This window comes from Rutilus rutilus, assembly GCF_951802725.1.
Source record: "Rutilus rutilus genome assembly, chromosome: 9".
NCBI lineage: Eukaryota > Metazoa > Chordata > Actinopteri > Cypriniformes > Leuciscidae > Rutilus > Rutilus rutilus.
In genome coordinates, this window is record NC_140223.1 from 14,951,457 (window position 1) to 14,977,203 (window position 25,747).

The 25,747-nt window shown below is 38.6% G+C and overlaps 3 protein-coding genes across 11 annotated transcripts in view; 1 reads left to right on the top strand and 2 right to left on the bottom strand.

The window, feature by feature from the left end:
• synrg (synergin, gamma) overlaps window positions 1-5,482 on the bottom strand; it is a 49,182-nt gene extending 43,700 nt beyond the window's left edge. For all 8 annotated transcript variants that reach the window (XM_084419728.1, XM_084419726.1, XM_084419724.1 and 5 more), the window contains exons 1-4: window positions 5,372-5,482; window positions 537-577; window positions 243-367; window positions 29-156 (exon numbers count right to left, since the gene is read on the bottom strand). In XM_084419728.1, coding sequence (XP_084275854.1) covers window positions 29-156; window positions 243-367; window positions 537-577; window positions 5,372-5,406 — 329 coding nt within the window. In that variant the 5' untranslated portion in view covers window positions 5,407-5,482. The remainder of the gene's footprint in view (window positions 1-28; window positions 157-242; window positions 368-536; window positions 578-5,371) is intronic.
• Window positions 1-25,747, top strand: part of mrm3a (mitochondrial rRNA methyltransferase 3a) — a 526,058-nt gene that overhangs the window by 412,084 nt on the left and 88,227 nt on the right. The window lies entirely within an intron of this gene.
• On the bottom strand, window positions 11,871-25,238 carry hnf1ba (HNF1 homeobox Ba). Of its 2 annotated transcripts, none has more exons than XM_084418338.1 (9): window positions 24,718-25,238; window positions 22,399-22,598; window positions 21,302-21,572; window positions 20,980-21,215; window positions 17,488-17,642; window positions 16,640-16,766; window positions 16,383-16,562; window positions 16,171-16,289; window positions 11,871-13,538 (listed from the first exon to the last, which is right to left on the bottom strand). In XM_084418338.1, the coding sequence occupies exons 1-9, from the start codon at window positions 25,083-25,085 to the stop codon at window positions 13,518-13,520; spliced, it is 1,677 nt and encodes a 558-aa protein (XP_084274464.1). In that variant the 5' UTR covers window positions 25,086-25,238; the 3' UTR covers window positions 11,871-13,517. The 2 variants fall into 2 exon arrangements, with proteins under 2 accessions (XP_084274464.1, XP_084274465.1); XM_084418339.1 differs by lacking the exon at window positions 24,718-25,238 and adding an exon at window positions 23,584-23,700.

Below are 25,747 nucleotides of genomic sequence, written 5' to 3' on the forward strand. Positions count from 1 at the left end.
CCGGCAACGGGAATATATAAAGCCTTACTGATGCTCCTCCGCCATCTGCTTCTGGATGTCCACAGGGAACTGTGGCCCCGGGCCCCTCATGCCCATGAACTGAGGCTGACCCATGAACTGCATCCCGGGAGTCTGCATGCCCATTGCCATCCCGCCCTAGAAACACGGGAGAAAGAGTGCACATTTGTTATTGTTAATGCATGTCTTAGACATTTCAAAAGTCCGTCAGACACACAACAGACCTGTATTGGCATGGCACCCGGCATCTGTGCTCCGAAATTCATTCCCATCATGCCTTGCATGTTGGGCTGCATGACCTGGACCATGGGGAAGCCCTGCTGCTGTTGCTGCTGCATGGGCATCATTCCTGCCATTAAATAACAGTTTAAAAATGTCAATTTTTTATGACAAATGTAAAACCATTTTAAAAAATATATTTAAATGTTCTAAAAGATGTTGTAATGGAGAAACGCATCCAATACAAAATGATCTAATGTGGAAAGATGCAAAATACAGGCAAAATGTCAGCAGCTTACCTTGCGGTGGTCCAATACCCCCTCCTACAGGGTACATAAAACTAAAACAGAAAAGACAGGCACATTCAATATTGTAGTCATTTACCAAGCTGCCCATTTCAAACCCCTGAAGCTCATTTCAGTGTCAAGCTAATGTCTTTACTCTATCGCCCTCCACATTCAAGAGACGACTAAAGGCAACCAATCAATCATTCAACTGAGAAAACATTTATGAAAACAGCCGAAGTCCATTATTCTGGAAGGTTCTACATGTTATTGCCCCACTGAGGAAATCAAAATCATTCCAGTATTGGCCCTTCATTACATTGTTTTCACAGCTAAGAAACACATTACAATAAAGCAGAAATAGATTCATTTTCCTTATGGAATGAAAGCATAAATTAGCATTTTGCAAATATTGTTATGATCAGAGGAAGATCCTTCAACAGTAAATGTAAAAACAATCATGGCTCATCTTTAATAAAAATTTGTGGTACTAGCTAAAGACTTTGCACCTGCCCAAATTTTCACGAACAGACATTTTGGCAGCCAAACATATTCGGCTGAAAAAGCACACACACACACACACACACACACACACACACAAAAAAAAAAAATATTTGGGGACTTAATTGTAAAAGTAACTCATCGAGAGTTAGCCTTGTTTTGTTTGCTTTTGTAATAGTCTGAAATGTGGGCTAACACGCCACTGAGGCTCTCTGGCACAAAGCGGTCTGTGTGTGTGTGTGTGTGTGTGTGTGTGTGTGTGTGTGTGTGTGTTGCATCTGTTTGCCTGCAGGCTCACAGCTTTACAGCGCTCAAAGAGACTGCGATACAACAGAGGGAGGAGAAAAAAATAAAACACTGGATTAAGGCAGATTAACATTCAAAGAGAGATCTGCTGTGACATCAGGGTGGGGAGATCACATTTATCCACCATTTTAAATTGTTACTGCCAACATCCATCCATCCATGAGCAAACACGGTTATAGCCACAAAACCTGAGATTGAGCTTTTCTGACAGGATTTTTGTCTTTGAGAAACATGTAAACAGCAGCTTTGATACAGCATATTAATGTTATGCAGAGCCATTCACCTAATAATAGTCCATACAAGATTTTCTCTCGTAAGTCTAACAATATTGAACAGAGTTAAGATAAACTGGTATAAGGAATACATTTGCAAACCAATATAAAATCAACACAATCAAGTAGCATTTAAACGTATTTAAACAGTTATGAACCATTTTTCAGTTCAAAGATTTGAATGCTTGAAAAGGCTATCAGCTCTATCTAAAATCCAATGACACACTGAAGAGCTGCTTTTCCCACTGGACTTCCACCAAATATCCCATCTCATGCTATATAGCAAAGTGTTTATCGTAATAAACTAGGAAATCTTTTGATTCTTCAATTCTTAAATGAGTTTCTATGTTTTTGCTAACAATCATATCTCTATCAAAGCTCTCAAATCTCATATTTCTTGTACATATTCAATCTTAATAGATATTCTTGTTTATTAATAAGTATTAGGGCTGTCAATACATTGGCTTTATTCAAATAAATTAATTTTATATAATTATTTGCTGACAAAAGCTTTAAAATTTGTCAAAATTGTTAAATTTTTTAATAGGCATTAAAAAAAGTCAATTATTTTTTTATTTTTTTTATACATCATTAACCCCAAGCCTGCATTCTGTGTGCTTCTACTGCAAGGGAACAAGCAGCATTAACATTCTGCAAAATATCTCCTGTTGGAATATCAACGACAAAGGTAAAGTTTTCCTTCCTATTTTGTTTTCCAACGATAAAAAAAAAAAAAAAAATGTGACCAATCATAAACCACTGCATTAACCAGTAACACTAAATACTTCCAAACTAGACTCACTGGAAAAACGTGCATGTGGTGACATTACTGCAAAATTATATTACGTGGCTTCTTGCAGGAAAGTGTTCATGAGAGGTGTCCAGTGAGCTCGGAAATGAAATGTCAGGGGACTTGAAGGGTTAGTTCACCCCAAAATTTTACTTCTGGCATAAATTACTCACCCGTTCCAAACCCGTAAGACTTTCATTCATCTTCGAAACACAAATCTTATGGAAATCACAAGTCTTATGGGTTTGGAACAACATGAGGGTGAGTATAATCCATAACAATATTTTCATTTTTTAGGTGAACTATCCCTATGATGCTCTAATGGGTTTGAAAATAACACGCTTCCGAATCTAAACCTGACTGATAGTGGAAACAAAAGCAAAAGTGAGATAAAAACAATATGGCATATCAATCCAATTTTCCAACCAAACAATACTTTAAATGGGATATAAACTTCAGAAATGTCCCTAAATCCTTTTAAAGGTTGTCACAGATAATCAGCTCTTACTTTCCGAATGGATACGGGAATTTGAGAGCTGTCAAACGCCTCAAACTCCTTTGTGTTGGGTCTGTGAGGCTGGGCACCGGGCCGGCAGACTTATTTATTTAGTCACTGACTTTCACACAGAATAACAGATTGCATCTATGACATTGCTGTCTTCGGTCTTTTTTCTGAACTCTCTCAGACCTGATAAGCATCTTTTAGGGTGTTGGCAGCAAAAATACAATTACACCTGTTCTAATAAGCTCCCTATGCCCTCCACTGCAGCTGTCCGAGAGCCTCGGCCATATGGAAGATGCCCATCACAGCTTTAGCCACCAGACTGGACCTAACTTCATGGAGCTGCTGCTTCTGCAAACTACTAAATCCTGTCATATAAATCAACCAAAAAGTGCATCATAATATAACTCTTGCATTGTTTACTTCTTTATAGAACGTAAACAGCATTTAATTTGCATTACAAAGTCGTTGACATCACATTAGCCTGTTCCTCATCTTAAAGAAGTGGCAAAACACATGACAAAGTCCTTCCCTGTAAATTCAGAGTACTTATGCTGCTGAACTTTTATTATATTGCCAAATAAAGCAGCTCTATGTAGAACCCTGTGGTTATTTAGTTTCACGGCAGGTATCAGTATTACCTGATGCTGCTCCGTTTGAAACGAGACATTCATTATTCAAGCAGTTCAGCAGAGACTAAAGCCCTTTAGATAAATAAAACATGAGGTTGGAGTTGGACTTTCCATCCATTCTGACAGCTATGTGCTCTACTTTATAAGAACTTTGGTACTTTTTTAAGTGCCTTACTGGCCCGATATCAATATTTGTAAGCTCAATGACACCCACGAGGGCGATACTATGTTGATCCAGTCAACTATACGCAACATGAAAAGCAGCAACTATGAATATTTATGGGAGCTGTCAAATCACCAGATCCACGTCACAGACCTGATGTCTCATCTCCAAACATCCATCATGCTGGTCAGCGTGGCTCTGGTCTGGTCTACCAATTCCTTTAACTTTGATACCAAAACATTGCAGAATCTGACATGTATATCAGCTACCAGCAAACAATGAATATCACTCTCTATCATTAATATTATTACATCATTTTAATATTTTAATCAAACTTCAGATGCATTTGCACACCGGCGAACATTGAAGTTTTGTAGGCCAATATCAACATTTTGTATACTCAAAATTATATTTTTGGAATCTTGGATTAATTGAAATGTAAAAAATTGTTGGATATCAATAAAGAAATCCTTTATTTGGTCAGAATGGACACTTCGAATAGAATATTTGGGCATATTAAAACACTCTGAGTGGTTCCTCCATTGCTTTGGATTGCTTACTTTCAAAAACAAACATACACAACGATTTACGAAAAAAATACTCTTATGAGCCAGTTCTTTTAATCGCTGAAAATACTCTCAGAATTTGTAGTTACCAGACTGAGAAAGTCTGGCACAAAATAAAAAATAAAAAAAAATTGGTTTTTCGTTTTTACTTGAAAATGGTGTTGTGTAAACGGCCCCTAGTTATGTCCTTCTCGAAATTTAGGGGTCGCTTGCACGACACTGTTTAAAACTTTTTATGCATTTTGATAACAGGATTCAAAATGCACGTTTTTGAAAACGATATGGTTATTGTCTCCGTGTAAACTACAAAAACGTTCATTTGTGAAAACAGTGACGTCATGCACATGCGTATTACGTGTCTATAGTGTAGTTTTTTCTATTCAAAGTGACATCGCATAATACTAGCATTGCATAATACAGAGATTTTAATCGTTTTCAGTACACTGTTGTCATTTTGTACCCTAGTGTACTCAAGGTTCATGAACTAGAATTATTACTGACTTATTGTCCATATGACAACGTGAAGTTAACGCATTTCAAAGAGGAAAAAAAATGACAATGCATACAAATATAAATTGTATTATCTATACATGTACAGCGAAGGTGGACAGTGCTGCAAAACATTTCAGTATCTGCGAACAATTCTGTAGGAAACACTGCGATCGAATATAATTTTATCAACGAACAAACCTATGAACACCAAAAATGCTGTCTAGGTAGGCAGTTCACTAGGTTTTGAGACACGGCCAGTAAATATCAATTTCTGGGTGTTAGTCAGTCTGCTGACAAGCGGTTTAATACCGTTTGGACATCAATATCGTTATGCATCCACGTGTATGGCAAAGAACAAACCGCAAAGAAGAAGAAGAAACGATTATGAATGTGACGGGTGATCATTCTGATGCAGTATGACAAACGTCACATCACCATCACAGCTGACCAGACTCAGCCATTATCACCGCAGACGTTACGCTAAATAAAGGGAAACTGCGGGATCAACGGATGAATTTTCTAACAGACACGTGAATTAACACATACTGGCTTTAGAAAGCGTATACGTGTCATACGAGATAAATAACAAAAGAAATAACAAAGCGTTAAAGTACGAAATTCTGTACCTGCCGCCTCCCCCTGTTCCGGGCCGAAGCGCCATCTTAAACAGCTCAATGAAATGACGTCATCGCTGAGAACAGACATGCGCCACTTCCGGGGTCACACCACCAGTTGCGTCACCTCATCTGATGCATTTACTTTCAATACTTTTTATATACTTGTTTATTTATAACGTTTTACGTTTCATTTATCAATTTGAAAATGATTTATTATATAATATAATAATAAACTTTAGTCCTTTTGATATGTAAACTTTTATTTGTACATTTAAGTTATGTTATTGTGTGTATTTTTTACACGTTATTATCATTTGTAAATAGTAGGCTACAGTTTTTGCTCATGATCTACCACCTGTGCTTTTTGCAGTACCTATAATTGCACAGGCGATGGCGCCATTGTAGTATTTGTCCCAGATATCATAAATGGGCTCTGGATTGTCCCAGGGGGCGCTAAACATCACTTTGGCCTCCAGGAACAAGGGTAAAAAAAAAATAGGGGCCAAAAAGTTTAGTCTTTCTTCTAATTTTTATTTTTATTTTCTATTTCCTTTTCAGACTTTATTTTTATTTGAGAATTGCTATCAAAATTTGAAAATTGCTATCAAAATATCAAAATTTGGAACGTGACTAAATACAGTTTAAAACTCATATTTGTGTGGTCCAGTCCAGTGATATATTATAATTGTTTTATTAATATTTCGAAATAGTTTTAATTTTATATTTTCCATTTTAATTTTAGTTTAAGTATAATCGTGTTTAGTTTTTTACTAGCTTTTATTTGTTGTTTTTTAAAATGTATATATATATATATATATATTATTATTTTTTTTACTTTAGTTTTAGTTATTTTAGTACATCATATGTTGTCCTGGCAACTATAGCTGAAATAAAATAGTTTTAGTTTTTATATATTTTATTTGATATGTTTATTTTTATTTAGTTGTTTATTTCGTTATTTAGTAATTATTTCGTTATGTTTATATACTTTTTTACTAGATTTTATTAGTTGTTTTTTTTTCAAATGTATTTTTTTTTTTTTTTTACTTTAGTTTTAGTTATTTTAGAACATCAAATGTTGTCCTGGCAACTATAGCTGAAATAAAATAGTTTTAGGTTTTTATATATTTTATTAGATATGTTTTAAAGTTATGTGTTTTTTATGGGTTTGGTTTTAGTAACTTACCCTGGAGTGATCTTGGTATAAACAGAAAATGTTTATAAAATTAAAAAATAATTAAATATATTTAAACATACAATCATATATTTGGCCTAAATTAAACTGTTGCTAGCAGTGTCTAGTTTTGTACTGAATTAAGTTATTTGACAAATGCATGTTTTGCATAAATAAACATGATTTTTTACTTATTTTTTTATTTTTTATTTTGGACAGGAAATAAAATCATTGTTTGTGCCTCAAATGCTTAAAAAAAAAAGTCCTGGGACACTGTCCCCCCATATTGCCCTCACATTATTTGTGTTCATTGTCCACATTATTCATTATTTTTAATTAGATGAAACTACAGGGTTATGCCAAGACTTTTTGTGAAAATACACTGGCTATAAAATAAACTTAAATTCAAATGAATTGCCAATAACTAATGGCATATTTACTTGATTATTAGTTATTACAGTTAAACACAGAATAGAGGGGGAAAACAGTATAGTTACAGTATTTGTTATTCATTTACTTTTATTTTGAATAATGGTACCATGGAAAAGGGGAGTAGGGGGGCTATTGAGTTTGGCTGTGTTAATACATTGGACAAGATTGATATTTCTCTTCTACCCAAGCCCATTCAGTTCTCTGAATAGCCACCTTACATTACCATTAGGATCCATTGAGGAGCTCTGAAGGACGCTGTTTCCCCACTGAGAGTAGTGGGTTTAGCTTGAGGCCAGCCTCATCAGAGAGCCTGATGTGAATACAGGCAGGTTCCAGCAGTGTCCCTGTGACCCAGGTGAACATTAACCCGCAACTGACTCAGAGCATCCCACCAATCACCATAAATCAGGCATCAGCGTGGACACTGCTCTCTGACAGGACTCCCTTTTACTGTATGATTCGTCTCTGAGCTGAAAGGCTGATGTTATTCACTCCCATTTAGACACAAATGGCTCGAATGGATCTATTCTCATTCCAAAATCCTCTATGTGGGTCTTGAGTTTAGAATTGATCAATAAACTACCAAAGGATCACACAGGCAGGGATGATGAATTCCTTCACGGAGTGTGTGGGGTCATGAAAATGTCTGTTTACGTACAGTTTCTCATCTGTAAGGATTTCACTATCATTGTATGTTGAATGCAGTGTGCTTCCCCTCAATAGATGCAGAACAATGATGTGATTAATAATGACATTTTTATTCCTCTCTGCCATCTTTTCTTCAAGTCTTCCAGCTACTGTCAACCTGTCGAGCCATTAAGCTGTTTATGATTTATTTCACTGACTGTATGTGTCGGATATTTATGAACTGTTTGAATTCACTGAATTTATGAACTTTGTGAATTTCTAGTTTGTTGTTTCCTTTTTCTTTCTTTTTTTTTTTTTGGAAGACTGGATATTATGAATAACAATGAATGCAAAAAAATAATGATTTATTTAAATAATCAAAAGTATGGGAAATTATATAATCCATCTATCTCATCTATATATATATATATATATATCACAGGCCTATGTTTTATTACCTTATATATACAAATTATGTTAACATGTAATAAAATATAACTGTATTTCAAAGCGTATTATACACTGTTCAGATTCAGAACTTCAAAGGCTAATTTTGATCTCAGTTTGACACAATGTTACCAATTAGCCCTGGCAGAGATTGGCCTCCTGACCTCTGACCCCTGCTGGGTTCTCCTGCCCATTTAAACCCTTTGGGGCCCAGCTGGAGTTGATGTAGTGCCCATTCTCTTCTGACCACTAAATACACAGCTACATTCAGTTTGTAACTTCCATTTTCTGTCCCTTTGTCCCGTCTCTCTGTTCTCTGTGTGTCCATCTTGCTCTTGTGTTGACCTCTGAGTCTTGTTCGGAAACGAAGATCCAGTCCTCCCCTACCATGTTGGGTACCAAATGCTTATTGCTTTATGTTTGAACTGAAAATGAAACACAACCGCCTGTGATTGAAAGACGCACGTGAGTGATATTTTATGATCAAAACGTCCTTTCTACATAGCAGTTAAAATTGTGTTTTATATTTGAAATTTGTATTTAAATGTATTCTATACATCTCATTTCCTCTTCCCTGTGACAAAGAGTGGCACAGTTTACCCCACTCTCCCCTGCATATTGACAAACCATCGGATTAACAGCAAAATATTGGTAATCTAAAGTCTGTAATTGTTTCACTACCACAAAATTCACCACATTCAACATGGTAATTTCACCAATATTAGCAGTTTATTGTATTTTTTCCATTCGCCAGATTTTACAGCGCTGGCCTTAAATTGAACTAATACAATGGTTATAATTATTGTTGTTGACTGCTTTGTTAACTCAGCACCTCCTCAGAATGCTAATAAGCGTTTCTCTCTCTCGCTGCTCCTCTGCTCTTTTCAGGGCAGCGCAGTAAAAGAGAGCAGCAGTAAGATCTTTAGTGGCTCCCTGGGAGCAAAATCAAAGGCCTCATTGATAACCAAACAGGGCCACATCATTGGGTTACAAGTGTATACCCAGCAGGACGCCCTCTTTCATAACTCTATGAGTGACTTTAAGGCACATTCAAGTGAAAAACAAAACAAAGTTTTGAAGTTTAACATTACAGTATGAGTTGCTATCAGCACGTCATCAAGCTAGAGAATTACTCGAAATGTGCTTTTAGGTGTCTCTTCAACTACAAGCAAGTTTTATTTTTGCTAAATGTTCGAATGTTTCAACATTGATAATAATAGAAAATGTTTCTTGAGCAGCACATAAGCATTAGAATGATTTCTGAAGGATCATGTGACACCGAAGATTGGAGTAATGATGCTGAAAATTCAGCTTTGCTTCATGGGGGAAAACTTACATTTTAAAATATATTACAATGGAAAAAAGATATATTAAATTGTAATAATATTTCATTTTTTTCTGTATTTTTGATCACATAAATGCAGTCTGGGTGAGAATAAAAGACTTCTTTAAAAGACATTAACAAATTGTACCGACCCCCAATTTTTTTAATGGTATTGTATATGCATAGATGTAATTGTTTTACCCAAAAATAGGGCTGTCTATGACATCTATGATGTAATTTCCAAAAATGTAGCCCCTTATAAAGTTTTTTGGTAACACTTTATTTTACAGTGTCATTGTTACATATTGTACATGTAATTACTGTAGTAATAACTATAAATTATGCTAATTACATGCAATTAACCCTAAACCAAACCCTCATCCTAATCCTAACCCTATAGTAAGTGCATGTAGTTAATTATTATTACTCAGTACTAAAATGTATAATTACACTGTAATACTACTGACACCGTAACCAGTTTTTTTTTTTTTTTTCAAGTTGGTGAACTTTGTATCCAAGGAGACAACAGTGTCATTGAAAAGATGTGATGTCTGAAGAAAACAAAGAAACATCTGTAAATATCACTTATTTTTATTGGTCATCATTTCCAGTCATGCTATAACCCTTCAGAAGTGTGAAAATATTATTTAATTCGATGTATTTAGGAAATGCAAAATGCTGGCTATGGAATTAGGTTTAACAAGTCAAAAGATTTTTTCATTTCCAAATTGTCGGTCATATTCAAAACATATTTGAAATATCCAATCTTTTACACCAAAGGGTAATAAAAATGTAATTTGTTAGATGACCAAAAAAACATGGTTATGAAAAACAAAATGGTCAGAGGTCATGAAGACCTGCCTGAAATGTACATATTCCCATAAACACTTTTTTTGAATTCATCCCGGAGTGTCACTGTCACAACAGTAAATAAAGAAGAAATATGAAGTAATCTCTACATACACAGACAAAATGTATGCATGATTGTGAACAATAAGTTAATTAGATAAAAACATAAGACTATCACTAAAACTAAAACGCTTGTTTTATTAAAAGAGACCCATGTAAAATAAATAAATGTTAAAGGGTTAGTTCACCCAAAATTCTGTCAGTAATTACTCACCCTCATGTTGTTCCAACCCCGTAAGACCTTCGTTCATCTTCAGAACACAAATTAAGATATTTTTGATTAAATCTGAGAGCTGGATCACTCCTCCATAGGCTTCTAAGACATTATAACTTGCTGGCCCAGAAAGGGTATTGAAGACATTGTTAATATAGTCCAAGTGACTACAGTGGCTCAATCTTAAGTTTATAAAGCGACGAGAATACTTTTTGTGCAAAAAAAAAAAAAAAAAAAAACGACTTTATTCCACTATTCATTTCTCTGGGCCTCGAGTGAATTCACATAGTATAACTGCGTAGCGCTTCTGGGTTATACGTCACACATAGGCTCACTATTGGCCGGCGCTAGTCATGTGTGTGATGCGTGTGACGTACAACACAGACGCGCTACGCAGTTATACTACGTGAATTCACTCGAGGCCCAGAGAGAAGGAAATGAATAGTGGAATAAAGTCGTTATTTTGGGGTTTTTTTGTGCACAAAAAGTACTCTCGTCGCTTGATAAACTTAAGATTAACCCACTGGAGTCACTTGGACTATATTAACGATCTCTTTAATACATTTTCTGGGCCAGCAAGTTATAGTGTCTTAGAAGCCTATGGAGGAGTGAGACAACTCTCAGATTTAATCAAAAATCTCTTAATTTGTGTTCCGAAGATGAACAGACTGACAGAATTTTCATTTTTGGGTGAACTAACCCTTTAAGTACCTAAGTCCACCTAATTACAACCGCCTAGCCTACAGTGTATTGTCTTCATGGAGCCATCATGTTTTCCCAGCATACTCTTCCACCCTACAGCAACAAAATGGTCACTCGCTCTGTGTGGTATTGGTACGAGTTTCGTTTCCATCAACAATGTGCGGCTCATTCTCCAAGTTTAGTAATAGCCATGTAGGGAATTTAAAAAATTGTTGTTTCAGACCTGTAGGAGGAAAACAAAGAGCAACAGGGAGGTTTTCTTCCAAACATGCACCCCATCCTCGCTCACGCTGCTGAACAACATACAAATCACAACATATTTGAAATTAATGAGAAGCACCTGGACTTAAATTGTCCAAATATTGTGCGAACTAAAAAGATTTAAGAACACCATAAGAAGTCACGTGTCCTATAAAGTATACGGGATTTAACAAGACAGATAGTGCTTGTCGCAGGATGGAGGCGTTGGTTGGTAATGGGCCCATGCTGAACGGAAACACATTCCTAACACCCATGTCATAAAAATCATTGTGTTCAATAGAAAAACTAAGCAAGGAACAGTAAAATTCATAATACTGTTGGCAAATACCAGACTATAATATTCAGTATGAGGAAACGTATAAGAAATACAGAATTGTATCTAATTTCACATTTCAAATCAGAGACAAACCACTGTTATCAATCTTGAGCAAAAAAACTTTACTTGAAACTTTTTTTTGTAAAGCATAAATAGTGATTTTAAAAGATTGATTTCATTTTATACAAAAATAATACAATGTGGAAAGAATCACATTTTGTATAAATCCAGGAGAATAAACCAGTACTGTAACCTCAGGTCAACTGGCAGTGGGAACATAGTCAACAACATTAAAAAAAAAACATTGAAGTGACCTTTTGACAAGTATTCAAACTCTCAGATGGGACTAAAAAGGGACGTGTGTACTAGTTTCTTCAGTTTACCAAAATGACAATGTCAGTTTTCAATTCATGGACTTGCATGCCAGTAAAAAAACAAAAAGGTAAAGGTAAAGAGCCACAATAAAAACTATTTCACAATGCTTCCTGGTAGTTCAGAGTTGTGTGTGAGCAAATAATACTGTCTGAAATGGCGAACGGGCTCAATTTCCCAACTTTCATGAAATTCCTACTGATAACAATTACACAGTCCAATAAGAGGCCAATTCAACAGGACGCTCTTTTTCACATATCTCTCCACCATGACAATGACAGTTTGATTTTTGGTCAATATTTAGATTAGAAAGGCACGTCGTCATGGTTCATGGCCGTTCCCTTCGATATCACAAAAATGGTGACCGGCTATGCGGATAGAGTTATCTGTCTCTCTGATCGACCGGAAAATTAATCCGGTATTCCTTGGACGGGAGTCTGTTACACTGAGTTCCTCCATATGAACGCTGGCACAGAAAGATGAGTCTTATCTATCTGACGACACCAATGCAAATAGTCAACATTGACAGTAGTGTCTATTTTAAAAACCAGGCTTAAAGGTAGGTCGATTGGTTCAGGTTTTGTTGAATGTGCTTTAACATTTATCTCACTTTTAAGATTGTTGTCGAAAACCACCTTTGGAAACTGCGCACTCCGTCACATTGCATATTCCAATACGTCATACCTGTTCCTTAGATTGTCACATCCTAAATCACAGTTTACATGTTTAGACAGATAAAAGCACACCACATGGGATTATCAAATATTTACATCCTTCATAATAATGAAATAATATTGATATAATAATTGCTTGTATTTACATCCAACTGTACAGAACATTGTCTAAGCGTTCAGATCTCATGGAAGACGTTTTTGCATCAGTTATACGTTACATAAAACCTTACAGATGCTTCTAACATTGGCTGATTGTCATTGTTTCCACACAGTTCACTGAGCACATCTAGAAACATATTGTGCTCTTATTCCAGGAACTGGCTGGAAATCAGGTGTCTTTTCGTTCCTTTCTGGTGCAGTTTTGTATCTGTAGCTTTGCCTGACCATGTTTTTCCTATTTGTTTGTTCTTCAGGATCACCCATGTTCATTAAAATGGTTCGTCCATCACTGAGAAGGAAAATACTGTCACTAAAGTTTGTACCCTCGTTGATCGTCCGAGCCAGACTTCTTGAACAACCCAACAGTGTTCGGTCTTGTGGGTCTTGCCCTCCACTGCAGCCCCTGGTTTATTAACAAACTCATCATCCAACGCGTCGCGAGCACTTATTATGGGTTGCCACAGATACTGGCACGATGAGGGGGAATGGAGGTAAGGACGATGTGCTCCTGTTGCTAGGCATCGAGGAAGTCAGGTGTACACGCTCACCAGGCCTGCAGCGGACACTGCAAAATAAAGAGAGAAAGAAGAAATGGTCACATAAGCATTCCGTATGAAATGTGAACAAATCCTGCGAGAGTGGAATTTCCTTATCAGCCACACCTGACCAAATATATACCTCATCCCTGTGCGCTCTTTTCCATTGTAACCGACATTTTCGTATTGTTTGGGTGTTTTTACTCTTTCTTTGGAGAGGGAGAGGCAGCTGACCCTGTCGTGACCCGCTGGCCGACAAACAGACGCACCTGATAAAGGTGCCGGCCAGCTGCTCAGACTACACTCATTAGATGCAGGTCTACAAATGGAGGTGAGGTTTTGTTGTTGGGCTGAGTGGGATAGCTCGGCAAACAGGAGGGTTATAAAGACAGAGCGTGGTTTGTAATGTCCCCCAAAGTGCCCACTGCACCACCCAGTCCAAATACAGCAGGCTGATAAGAGCTTGAAATTGCTCTCTCAGTACTGGAGGGGGGTTGAGGAACCGCATACCTGGGATATCTAAATGCTTTCAACCGACATTTCCAATAATCTCACACAAGTGAAATATTGAGGACATTTGCATATTATTCAGAATTAGAGACGAGATCTCGATAAGTGAAGCCAATGCTGGCAGGAAGTTCAAGCCACCAGGGTTTGTGCTGCTAGTGATGATGTGGCAGCGTGGGAAATTGGGCATGTAAAAGCGGCGACTGCAGACCGCATTTCAGGCTAGAGCGGTCACAGAGCGCAGGGGAAAAGACGTAATTACTTCATACACTCCCATCCACGGCAGCGGAGCCGAAGGAGCACGAGGGCTTTGATTAACAGTGAGGATCATTTCCTGAACTCACTGCTAAACTGGACTCAGGAATGACTGCATTGAGAGCGAGAAAAGAAAGGAAGATAGAAAAAACTGTAAAACAAAACTATATATACATACACATATACAACTAAAATAATTTTACAGAAAGACAGAAAGAAAGAAAGAAAGTGTGACAAAGAAAGCGAAAGGCGGTTTCATCAATCAAGTCTTGCTCAGGCTTGGATCACGGGTGACTGATTGGTCAAGCTGTTCAAAAGGAAATAGGAATTCTGAGGAGTATCCACGTTGGTTCGCTTCACTGATCGAGATGTGCAACAAACCCAGCTAAACAAAGACACTGAAGCAGGTTGGGTTTGTGTGCAGATTCTCTGCCTGATTAAAACCACATTGGCCTTTATCTAACTGAAAAACTCAACATCAGTCCTATCCAGAAATCTTATGCTGATCAGTTTAAGAAATGTTAGTGATTAAATGTTGAAAAATGCTGCTTAAAGGCAATATTCTGAGTTACATCAAACATACATGAAACTTTACTGTACAATCAATATACTCTTGCCAGTATATGAAGAGTTCAGATGCAAAAGCCTCTAAGTGCCATCTGAAATTTTATTCTAGAATGATCATTTTTATCAAGCTTGTATATTTATGTTCAGAAATTTCACTTACATGGCAATGAAAATTACCTATGAATTGTCATTTAAGTGAAATAACTGAACTTAAATATACAAGCTCTTAGATGGCACTTAGAGGTTTCTGCATCTGAACTCTTCATATGGAGACGGATTGTGGATTAAATATTTAAAAAATCTGTGAATGTTTGGTAGGGTCTATGCTAATATTGTACAGAAATGTAAACTGTTTTTTGGAATCTGGTATGAAAAAAAAAAAAATCAGTGATAAACGTTTTCTTGGTATCTCGTTATTTTTTTTTTTCTTTGCCCAACTGATTGTCATAAATATAGCAGATGAGTGAAAAAAGTCACGCGATTGCAATATGAATAGAAGCTGGCTTAAGAAGGCTTGTGGATCCTGTCATAAGCATCTTTGTAGCTTTAATGAAGCTAAAAGTGATAACAGTAAACAATTCCATCCCACATGGCTTTATTTACCCATAAGAAGCTTGCAGAAGTATGACAGACATGCAGATAGACTTGAGCACCCACAAAGAAACCAATCAGCTCTGTTAGAACAGATCGAAGGCCACATTCACACAGCGAGCCTTAGTGCTCAATTCAGATTTATTGCTCAGATACGATTTTTTTGTATAGCTGTTCACACTGTTGTTTTAAATGTGGCCAATATTAGATTCCAGTGTGAACAGATCATGGCCCTGAACTGACCCGCATGTGCAAAAGAACGATAAAGCAACACACTGGCATACGGAAGTAAACACGGAGGACATTAAAGTAAGTGACTATACGTTTATTTATTGTGTGATCTGCCGTGGAAGAGAGAGCAGAGTTTTTAAACATTTATAATACGAGCCCTCATGTTTTGCTTGTATATAGAGCTGTCACTGTAATACTTATGAGTTCTGACACATCACTGTCCTTCACTGACTACCTTTTTTAGAATTGTGACGAATGTTGCTCTGCGTGAATTCCGATATGACTGAAAACATGCCCTGTATCGGATTTAGTCCCACATATGGAAGTGGCGTAAATCAGAATTGAAAAGATCAGATTCCATGTGGTTTGTACTGTTCACACTGTCATGAGAAAAGCAGATCTGAGTCACACGTGAGCAAACTGTGAGCGGATTTGGGCCACATTTGCCTGCAGTTTGAACGTAGCCTAACAGACTTAAATCTGAGTTGGTAAATGTTGTGGATGACTGACCTGTTTGCTGGAGGACATTGAACTCAGTGTACTGAGGCTGTTGGCGTCTGTCACCACCATGGTGGGGGGAAACCGAGACGAGTGAGAATAGTGGGGTGGCTCCTGCTTGTGTGAGTACACTGTAAAGATAACACAAACAGAAATTCACATCAACAGGTATTTGAAAGAATTTGACTAGATCAGTAGATACTGGACAGGGGACGTGGACTGACTGTGTGAGTGTGAGACGGAGGCCATGAAGGGCTGTTGGCTCATGTGGCCAGTTGACTGTTGCATGAGCTGCTGGTGTTGGACGTTTAGCTGTTGCGAGAACTGCACCGGCTGCAGCGCTGCCAGACTGCCTGCAACGCTGTTGATGACAGGTATCGTCTGTGCCTGCGACGTATTCAAACCTGGATGCGAGAACAATGAGGCGTCAAGTGGAGAATGTATAAAGAATCTGAAAAGGAAAGCAAGGTGGGTCACTCACTTTGTGCGATGGCCATAACTCCAGAGAGGGGCATTATGAGGTTGGGGGTCTGTTGGTGCACATGGTGAGATGCATGGATGTTGGTCAGGGTGCTGACTGGAGGAAGACCTCCACCTGATACAGAGATCTGTGAAGAAGATGCACCAATAGTTCAACGGACTGACTAGAATGAATGCTTCTGTCAGAACTGTTTCAACTGTACTCTTATCTTAAGAAGGTGTCAGAGCCCTGACAGAGACACAGAGGTTTATTTGAATAAGCCGAGTTAAGAGTTGGCCATGCTCAGACAACCGTCTGACTACTCAGATAAGCTGCTGTCATACTCCCTTCCTCCTACCCTGCCGTTGACAGAAACCCACCCTAAACCATGATGAATTTGACCTATAACATAACACCGCAGCCTTGCTAGAAAAATTAATGCATAGAAAATTGTCCTGAAACAAAAAGCTACATGAAAATCTCGCCCAACTCAAACATTAGTATTCAGATAACCAACTCCATTGAGCGCCGGTGTCACTCAAACGACAGAGAACAAGCACAACTGCACCCTTCTCCTCCTCTGCGGGGCATTTAATCAATACAAACAGAATGTTTCTTTGTCAGGTTTGTTGGCACAGCCACGGCCGTGCCCCTTTCTCACTTCCACTGGCTAACATTTGCTAAGATCGGCCCTGCAGTGCACTATGGGCCAAGGCCTGTCGTCTGCCACTAGGTTTAGCACTGGGAAGTACAATGCAGCATTTGTAATCCCACTTACTGGGTGAAGGTAGGTATCTATTAGGCCCTACTTTGTGTTTCTGTGTCAAGAGCAGGCATGCGTTATCTTATCTGGGCTCAGAAGTGCTCACCATCTTGGCGTCAGGTGACAGGAGACTGTGGTCCATTGCACCCGGAGAGACCTGCTGTAATACTGACTGGCTGGTTACCATGGCATTACTGCTATGGTGATTGATCGTCGAGGAGGAACTGACTTCACCAGGACCTTGTTGGCTGTACCGGACACCTAAGGAAGAAAGCAAGAGAGAAAATGATCAGATTTAGTCTCCTAAATGCTTTGCAAATTTGGCCCAGTTTGTATCTATTAGTTAGGGCAGAGTAAACAAACAGTGCCCTCCGCACCTGGTCCCTGAACGGTCAAGGTCATCTGAATATGTACATGTGGGTTGTCTGCAACTCTGAAAACTATCCTGCACTGACCTTCAGAACTTCATAATCTACGTCAGGAGTATCCAATCCTTCTCCTGGAGGGCCACTTTCTAGCAGAGTTTGGCTCCAGTTCGAATTAAACACCCGAACCTGTTATTCAAGGTCTTCAGGATTACTAGAAATTTCCAGGCTAAACTCTGCAGAGAGGTCTACGTGAAATCTACGTGAAATAAAGCTTTATGAGATAATAATGCTCCACTGAAGCTTAATTCTCTGTTTAGACCTTGTATCATTTGTGGGTACTCTTGAACATTCAGGGCCACAGGAATTCAGCCTGTCTCCTATCGAATGGGTGTTTGCCAACCACAAGCTCCACAGATATGAACAAGGTAAACATTACTCAATTAAGGCTAATGTCATACGCATTTTTCAGTCCAAAAGTCTTTACTCCTACATTCAAATACCAGGTTTGGCTAGCCAAGCAAAATGACGACACAGCTAAATGAAATAAGGCTTTGTTTTTGATAACCTCTTTCCCGGAGTGCTCCCAGAGTGACGCACCAAACAAAAAGACTAGCAGAACAGCAAAAATATGACAGAAAGGTCTTAGAACAAATCGATTGATCCTTTTTTGTGTTTCATTGTGCAGGGAAACTCTGCAGACACAACTTTGCCCCCCTCTGCACACTTACAGCATTGCCAGCTCTCTACAGTGTCTTGTAAACACCAGTGCAGGACAATAAAGCACTCCATTGGACCTACAACCTGCTCAGCACACAATGGGCCAGCAACCATAAACAGTCTTTACTTTACTACCGCGCACCCACTAAAAGTGTCAGAGAGAGAACAGGCTATTGTCTGACTCCGTCAGGCATTCACTCGGACTGCAGGGATCTCCTCTCACGCTCAATCATTCAGGTCTGCGCTGTCTGGGCCATGCTGACCAGCAGGAGGGCTCGGTTTCTGAGGGAACCAGGAACCGAAATACAACCTCTGAGACCACAACATAAAAGTTACATGGAATGGTATCATAAACCAAGTCTTAATTACGCTATTCAGAAAAGCAACAGACACTTTCAGCAACCATTGCTGGTAGCTATATCTAGACAGTGTATAAGGTTATTGGCTGATACAATATTCTCAAAATAGCTAAATATTGGCTTGTCAATCTCCCTGGACAAGACTTTATTCTGTCACTAGTTTTTTAGTTTCGTTTTTTCTACTTTTAGTATAGCTTGACCAATACAAAAACTGCTACCGCAAACTTTGGTTAGAGGCAGAAGGTGGTGGGAAATCCTAAAGGGGAGTGGTAGCATTGGACTGCAGCAGATTTTAAAGGGTTCAGCTCTCCCTGGGATGCATGTAATATCAAAGCATTGCTCTTCATCCCCAGGCAGTGCTCATTATAGCATTGCCGCATATGAGAGGCCTCCTGGGTCTTAGCAGGACGTACTCGGCCTTTCAGCCTTTCTGTGGCCCCCAATAGACTAAGCAAGGATAGTTGAACTCTCCTGTTCTCTGCTTCTCCTTTGCTATTATATATCGAGGGTAAATAAAAAATCATTACTTAAAGGGTACATTTTCTAGTTTCCTTGGTCATGAGGTGACGGCCTCAAATACAAGTTTCTTCACTAATAGATTTAAAGATTTAGATTAATAGATACTGTTTTAGTGCTTTAGACAACCAATCCAACATTTTCTACCTAAATGTTATCAAAGAGCATTCTGGAAGCGGTTTGCTTTCCCAACGGCACCACAACACAAACATAGGGAAGATCACAGTCAGGCCCCAAAAACACATATCAGTTGACCTTCCAGCAGCGGCAAAATGGCCTGTCTGTTATCAACAGGCCAAACCTGAATCAATAAAAAAAAAAGTAGAGTCTCTCTCCGATCTGACCTGGTAACGACCTCTTAACAAAACCTGGGTTTGCGTAGTTTCCGAGAGGGGGGCTGAGACCGGGAATCACCCAGTACCCTCCATACCTCGAGCAGAAGGGGCTCATCAGTCCTGTCTGGCCCGAAAAGAGCCAAAGCCCAGCGGACAGCTCCTGCTGTTCTGCTCAGAGCCCAGCTACTGCTTCTATACCCCAGCCCATAAAGGTGAGAGGGGATCCGAGTTGTCCCTCCCCCTGGCCCAGCAGAGATAAATGAACCTCGGTTACAGTCACTACAGTCTTCTAATATACCATAAACAAAAGGGTTCCCTGCTGAGACAGGGTAAAGAGAGCAGGGAAGAAGGGACTCCCTTATCAAAGGCCTGGGAGATGTAGTAGCTGAGGATTTTAATTGTCAATTAAGCATGCATAATACAGGCTGTGCCCTAGCAACGTGATGAGGGGTCCTGCTGTGCCATTCTTGTCAGGCCTGCTTCTGACACCAAAAAACAGCTGATTCTGCTGGCAGGGATCTGGCGGGACACCTTGTAAGACCCTCGACTAAAAGCACGGAAGAGAAGACCGATACCATCCCGTTCCTCCCCCTTCTCATCCAAATTAACACAACCTGAGGTCACTGACTGGTCAGGTGTGCAGAGGGAAACACCACACGCAAACAGACAAGCCACTCATTGCTGTGCCACATGCGTAGAAACAAGCAAAACACCCACTGCGAAAGCACTCTGGCTCTTTGGCGCTCAAACATGAAAGAGCAACAATAGGTAATAAGCTGGAGTGTATTGCTTTTACTGCCGAAGTCTTGCCATATCAAACTAAGTCAATAAATCCTTCTGGGAATACAATTCATTAGATAACAGAGGAGTGGGCCTGCAGTAAACCGCAGTGACCCTACAGGTATAACTAGGACTCGAGAGTGAGTTGAGCCGCATGACCCAGGGTTGACCCTGTGTCCTGTCCAAGGGTGACTGCTCTTTGTGCCTCACTCTTGCCTGCTGACTTCAGTAGAGCTGAGATTGCAGGTACAATGCAGATTGTTCTTGGTATGTGTTTCAAAGCTGGGAATAACAATGCCATTTGCTCAGCTCACTCTGTCACACTCATTGATCACTGCCCTGCTCTCTTTCTTTCCCCCTGATCTCATCAACTACCTCATCTCTTCTTCAACTTCGTTGCCACACCCCACATACCGCAGAGGAGACAATGATCAATAAATGTATTTTCCAACCCTAAGCCACATTCACAGGCTAACAGCAATATCAAATAATAGACAAGAAATTACAATGAATGTGTCAATACCTTGCATCTTTCCTGGTGGGGAGCTGCTGGCTTGTGGATGATGTGGGGAACTATGTGAAAGGAGGGAGTTCAGACTGTGCGTTGGCCCACTGTAGGCATCCATGGCCAATTTTTGTCTAAAGGCCTCTTCCTTCCTCCTGTTGGCAAACCAGTTGTAGACTCGCACCTCTGTGACCAGGTTGGAGCCAAGCCCATGAGCTTTGGATGGCGATACTCCTCTCTGGAGGCACTCAGCCCTGAATGTAGTCAAGAGAAACATATTAGCATAACTGGGATGAAAGCGAGGAAGTAGTTTTGACATTCATAGCAAGTTCTTCCGTACCGATTGCACTCCTCTACCAGTGCCTCCCTCTCCTCTTTGCTGGGGTTCTTCTGCCGTTCGTAAGCCTGGTAAAGGATCTGTTGGGATGCAGGCCCCCATTTGAAGCGGTTGCGTCTGAGCTTCTTGCAAGCAGGTTCAACGGCAGCATCATCCCCTGGCTGCACCATACCCTGCGCAGACTGACTAAAGTCTGAGAAAAAAAGGAGCACCTGATCCTGATTGCCTTTGTCTGACATGTTGCTGCCACAGCCATGTGAGATCTGGTTGAATTCTGAAACGTAAAAGAGAGGAATTTTGATGTCACTTTCAGAATTTTCATATAGGACATAAAGTTTAAATGAGCATATGCTTTTAATCCTAGTTAAATAAGGTAACATCTCTTGAAAGAAATGGATATTTAACCCTTTGATGCAGGCATTTTTAGGCTTTCAGGGTGTGATGTTACACCGAATCACCATGGGAGATAACCTTTGACCTTAGCATAATTCTGTATGACTGCACTTTCATTCAAAATGATGATGCAATAAGTAGCCAGTCTCCAAAAAAAAAATTAATAAAAAATTTATAATAATAGGCCTACACTCTTAAAAATACAGGTTCTTTGTTGGCATATTTGGTTCCATGAAGAACCTTTAGATTCCACAAAAGGCTCTTTATATTGGAAAATGGTTCTTAAGATTTTTAGAATGTTCTTCACACTAAGGGGGCGGGAACGGTTCTTTTTAGAACTGTTGACTGGAAGGTTCTTAGGGGAACAGAAAACGGTTCTTTTTATATGGCATTAATGCTAAAACACCCATTTGGAAGCTTTATTTTTTAATTGTATCACTAATAATCTCTTTCTGCCCTTACTGCATCAGTATCTCTCTAAAATTACATATGAAAAAAATAAAAAATAAGAAGAATGAAAATGATATTTAAGAACAAGAAGGAATAGATTTTGCATAATCCTCATAATTCATGCATGAATTCCAGTGGAAAGTGGTGCTTTAGGCTACTATTTAATATCAGGCAGTTTAATATTACTAGGCCTATATTCTCACTGTAGCACTCTAGTAAACTGTCGCATGCAGCAAGAAATACAAATATTAACTTACGTCGCAAGATCTCCCGCTGTTTCCTGACATACCAGGTGTAGAGCGCAGCGCGTTTCTGCGTTTTCATAGGCGTGCCTTTATTCAGGTGCTGTGACAGGTGCGACTGATTGAGTCCTGTCACATCCACTACCTCGCGCTGAGGGATATTGTGCTGCTGCATGTATCCTTTGATCATGCGGGCCGCGCGCCACGGGTCCTCCCTGAAGAGACCGGAAACATAAAACAATAACTACAACAAACTCATTTTATATCATTAGTTTAAGTCACCTTTTAACTGTTGGTTTCGATTCTTTTATATTTATGATAGTGAATTTATTAATCTGTTTAACATGTTATTTGTTTTGTAAGTGCGGTCAATTGTTCCCAGCGCTAATAAACAATCGTTAATCAGTGTATTCAATAGGTTGTAAATAATAGGCTACCAAAGGTTAAAGACTTCATTGCACGCAATCCAACTACTGTGATTTAATTACAAAAGGACAAGTTAGAGACAACTGAAGGACTTCACGACAGCTATATTGTTCACCGAGAACATTGTAAAGCCATTTCAAAAACAATAATACTTAGAAGGCCCTAAAGTATAATTAAACATGGTTTTAAAATGCTCTGTATTTTAGAGAGAAGGAGAACATTTTGCGTGAGACGAAGATGGCAAAAAGTCAAACAAAAAAAGCTGGTTATAGGATTAGAGAAACTAAACGAATTTGACATGGCTTAATAAATAAATATAGCACTATGGAATTAGCTTCGAGATAATAACAATAAAAAGAACTCCATTCATATTGCAAAAGAAATACATTAGCCTACCGTTCACATTCAGAGAGCATTTCAATTTATCTGGTGAATTTGAAGAGCTTTACATTAACTTTACGTGATATAGGCCTATAGGCTAAAATCACAGAGAAATATCTAGAAAGATATTGGCTACGAATAGACAGAATCATGTTACACATGTAGCTTATTTTCGAGTCCGTAGGCTGGTAAGTTTGCTGTTAATGCAACATAATATTAATATATTATTAAATATAGCCTATTCCTAAAAAAAAAACTAAATTAAAAGCTGTGTAGCCTAATGTTTATTACGAAGTTAAATAAAAAAATAGACCTAAATAAATAAGAAAGGAGAGAAAACGCGAAAAGCGGCAGATATGCTTTAAGATGCATTAAAACGAAGTTTAGTCTTACCATAGTAATTTCAGATTAAACCTTTGCTCTTGAAATCTGTCCAGACGGTTTGATTTGGAGACTGACAACATATAGCCTATGTCCGTCCGCGAGCTTGCTTTATAACTTTCGACAATGAATAACTAGATCTCCTTTCACGCTAATCATTCGTCACTGTGTGTCTTTCAGTTGATGATTTATAGGATAAAATTAATAACTCAACTCCACGTGCTTTAGTTTTGATTTTCAGCTTTATTTCGTGACGTCGATGTTGATTTTACCATTTGCTGAATTATAAAAATAGCCTAGGCCTATAATATAAAATGCAATTGGACATTCATTTAGGCGTTTGATTTTTGCAATTGTATTTTAAATAATAATATAATTATAGTGACCTATAATAGCAATAATAATAACAATACAACAATTATCATCAATAATTGTATTTACATGGTCTTAAAATAGCCTACATTTACGGACAAAGTCAAAAGAGATGAAATCAGACAACAGAGCGCGTGTATTTATTTTCTTTCGAGAGGGCAGAGGTGGTTAATAATAAATAGATCTTCTTTAGTTGATATATCTCTAAAGAAATAACTCACGTAGATAATTAGTAACCAGAATGTGAAAAGAGGAAACACTGGCGCGTGCTTTTAAATTTGTAAACACACTGCAGTCAGTAGGCTAGTTCAATTTGTTCTGAAAAAGCACTGAATTTCGATTCCATGATTTCAGACCAATGTTACGCGGTTGAGAAAAGTGATTTATTTTAAATTAAATTAAAAGTGGTAGGCTAGCCTATAAAAAGTGCATGACCTTATCAACGCCCTGTGATTTTCGAAGGCAACAGTTAAACGTTTCCATTTTAGTGGGATGATTTCATTATGAATAACTTTTTATGTCCGAACATTTTTTGTAAATGTGGACTTTTTCTGTGAAAATGTTTGTATTATAACGAATAAATGAACTGTTTTCATAGAACGACAAAAGTAGCTGCTTGTCAAACGACAGTCATTTTACAGTAACAGTCGGCCTTTAACTGCATTACATTACAATGTCAGTTCAGCTGCTCCTCGTCTCTTTCTCACTTCTATCTCTTGGATTTGTAGCAATGGCCTATATGATTATATTATAGGCTGCAAGTGATAAACTTACGACAACATCCGATCTATTTCTGCCCTCTGCTCCGCTGCCTCCTCTGTGTTTTGAGACTGCAGTTCTTTCAGTATCGGCGGTGTGTCGAAATCATCCCCGTCCTCCGAGCCCTCATCATCCCCTGATAACTTCCCTTTGCTGTGTCCATTGGTCAGCGTGTGAAACACCGGCTTTGAATCCGTATCACTGAGTTTGGAACCGGAGGGCGACATCTGAAGACTGTCCAGTTTAACTCCAAAAGCGCTCGGGCTTGGGTCCAGGTCTTCCAAAGCTTGCAGGAGCACATCTTTCGTAACTCCAGAGTCCAACAAGGCGCTCAAAAGCTCCTGTTGCAAAGACGTCAACTTGGAAACCATTTTTGCGAACATCTAAATGTTTAGTAGCCTACGCAGGGAGGTGTAAAGAGGGAAATGCAGAATGTGAAATTTCCCCTCTTCACTCCTCCAATGAGTTCCTCCGAAGACACCTGCTCCGAAAAGTTAGGCCACTTCCCAGTCGGACTGAATGATATAACTTGCCATGATGCTTCCAGAGGACAGGCGATATAAAATATGGTAATGAGTGGGCGTCTGCTGAGGGCCTTTATGCAAATGAGCTGTCCTGGGCCACACTGACTAACGCGCAGGTACAGCGTGTTTACACTGACTGGCTGTTATCAGCACAACTCCAAAGAACTTTGGACTTTGTCGACTCTTGTTAAAGCACATAATAATAATAATAATAACAAATTATTAAATACGTTTAGAAGAATATGTAGGCTACCTATTTATTAGGCTAAATGTTGCTGTATAAACTTATAGGTCAACTGAGATCACACTGATAAAACAGACTAACGATATTTCAATATGTATAATAACTTTATCTAAAATTAATTAATTTAATACTTAGAAGTGAACAGAAATAAAACATAAATCACTGTGATTTAAGAGTTAATTATAAGTTTTCAGAGAGTCAGACAATTTCAAACAACAGATAGATATTACAAAATCAGATTTTTTTTTCTAAATAGGTCATTCTGGCTATTTATTTT

Bases quoted from the DNA above. Each gene is read 5' to 3' on its own strand.
- hnf1ba (XM_084418338.1), bottom strand. From the start codon at position 25,085: ATGTTCGCAAAAATGGTTTCCAAGTTGACGTCTTTGCAACAGGAGCTT. The intron at 16,767-17,487 runs GTGAGCACTTCT...TCTTCTTCACAG, and splicing joins TGTCACCTGACGCCAAGATG to ATCTCTGTATCAGGTGGAGG. The intron at 13,539-16,170 runs GTCAGTCATCCA...TTTATTTTGCAG, and splicing joins CAATGTCCTCCAGCAAACAG to TGTCCGCTGCAGGCCTGGTG.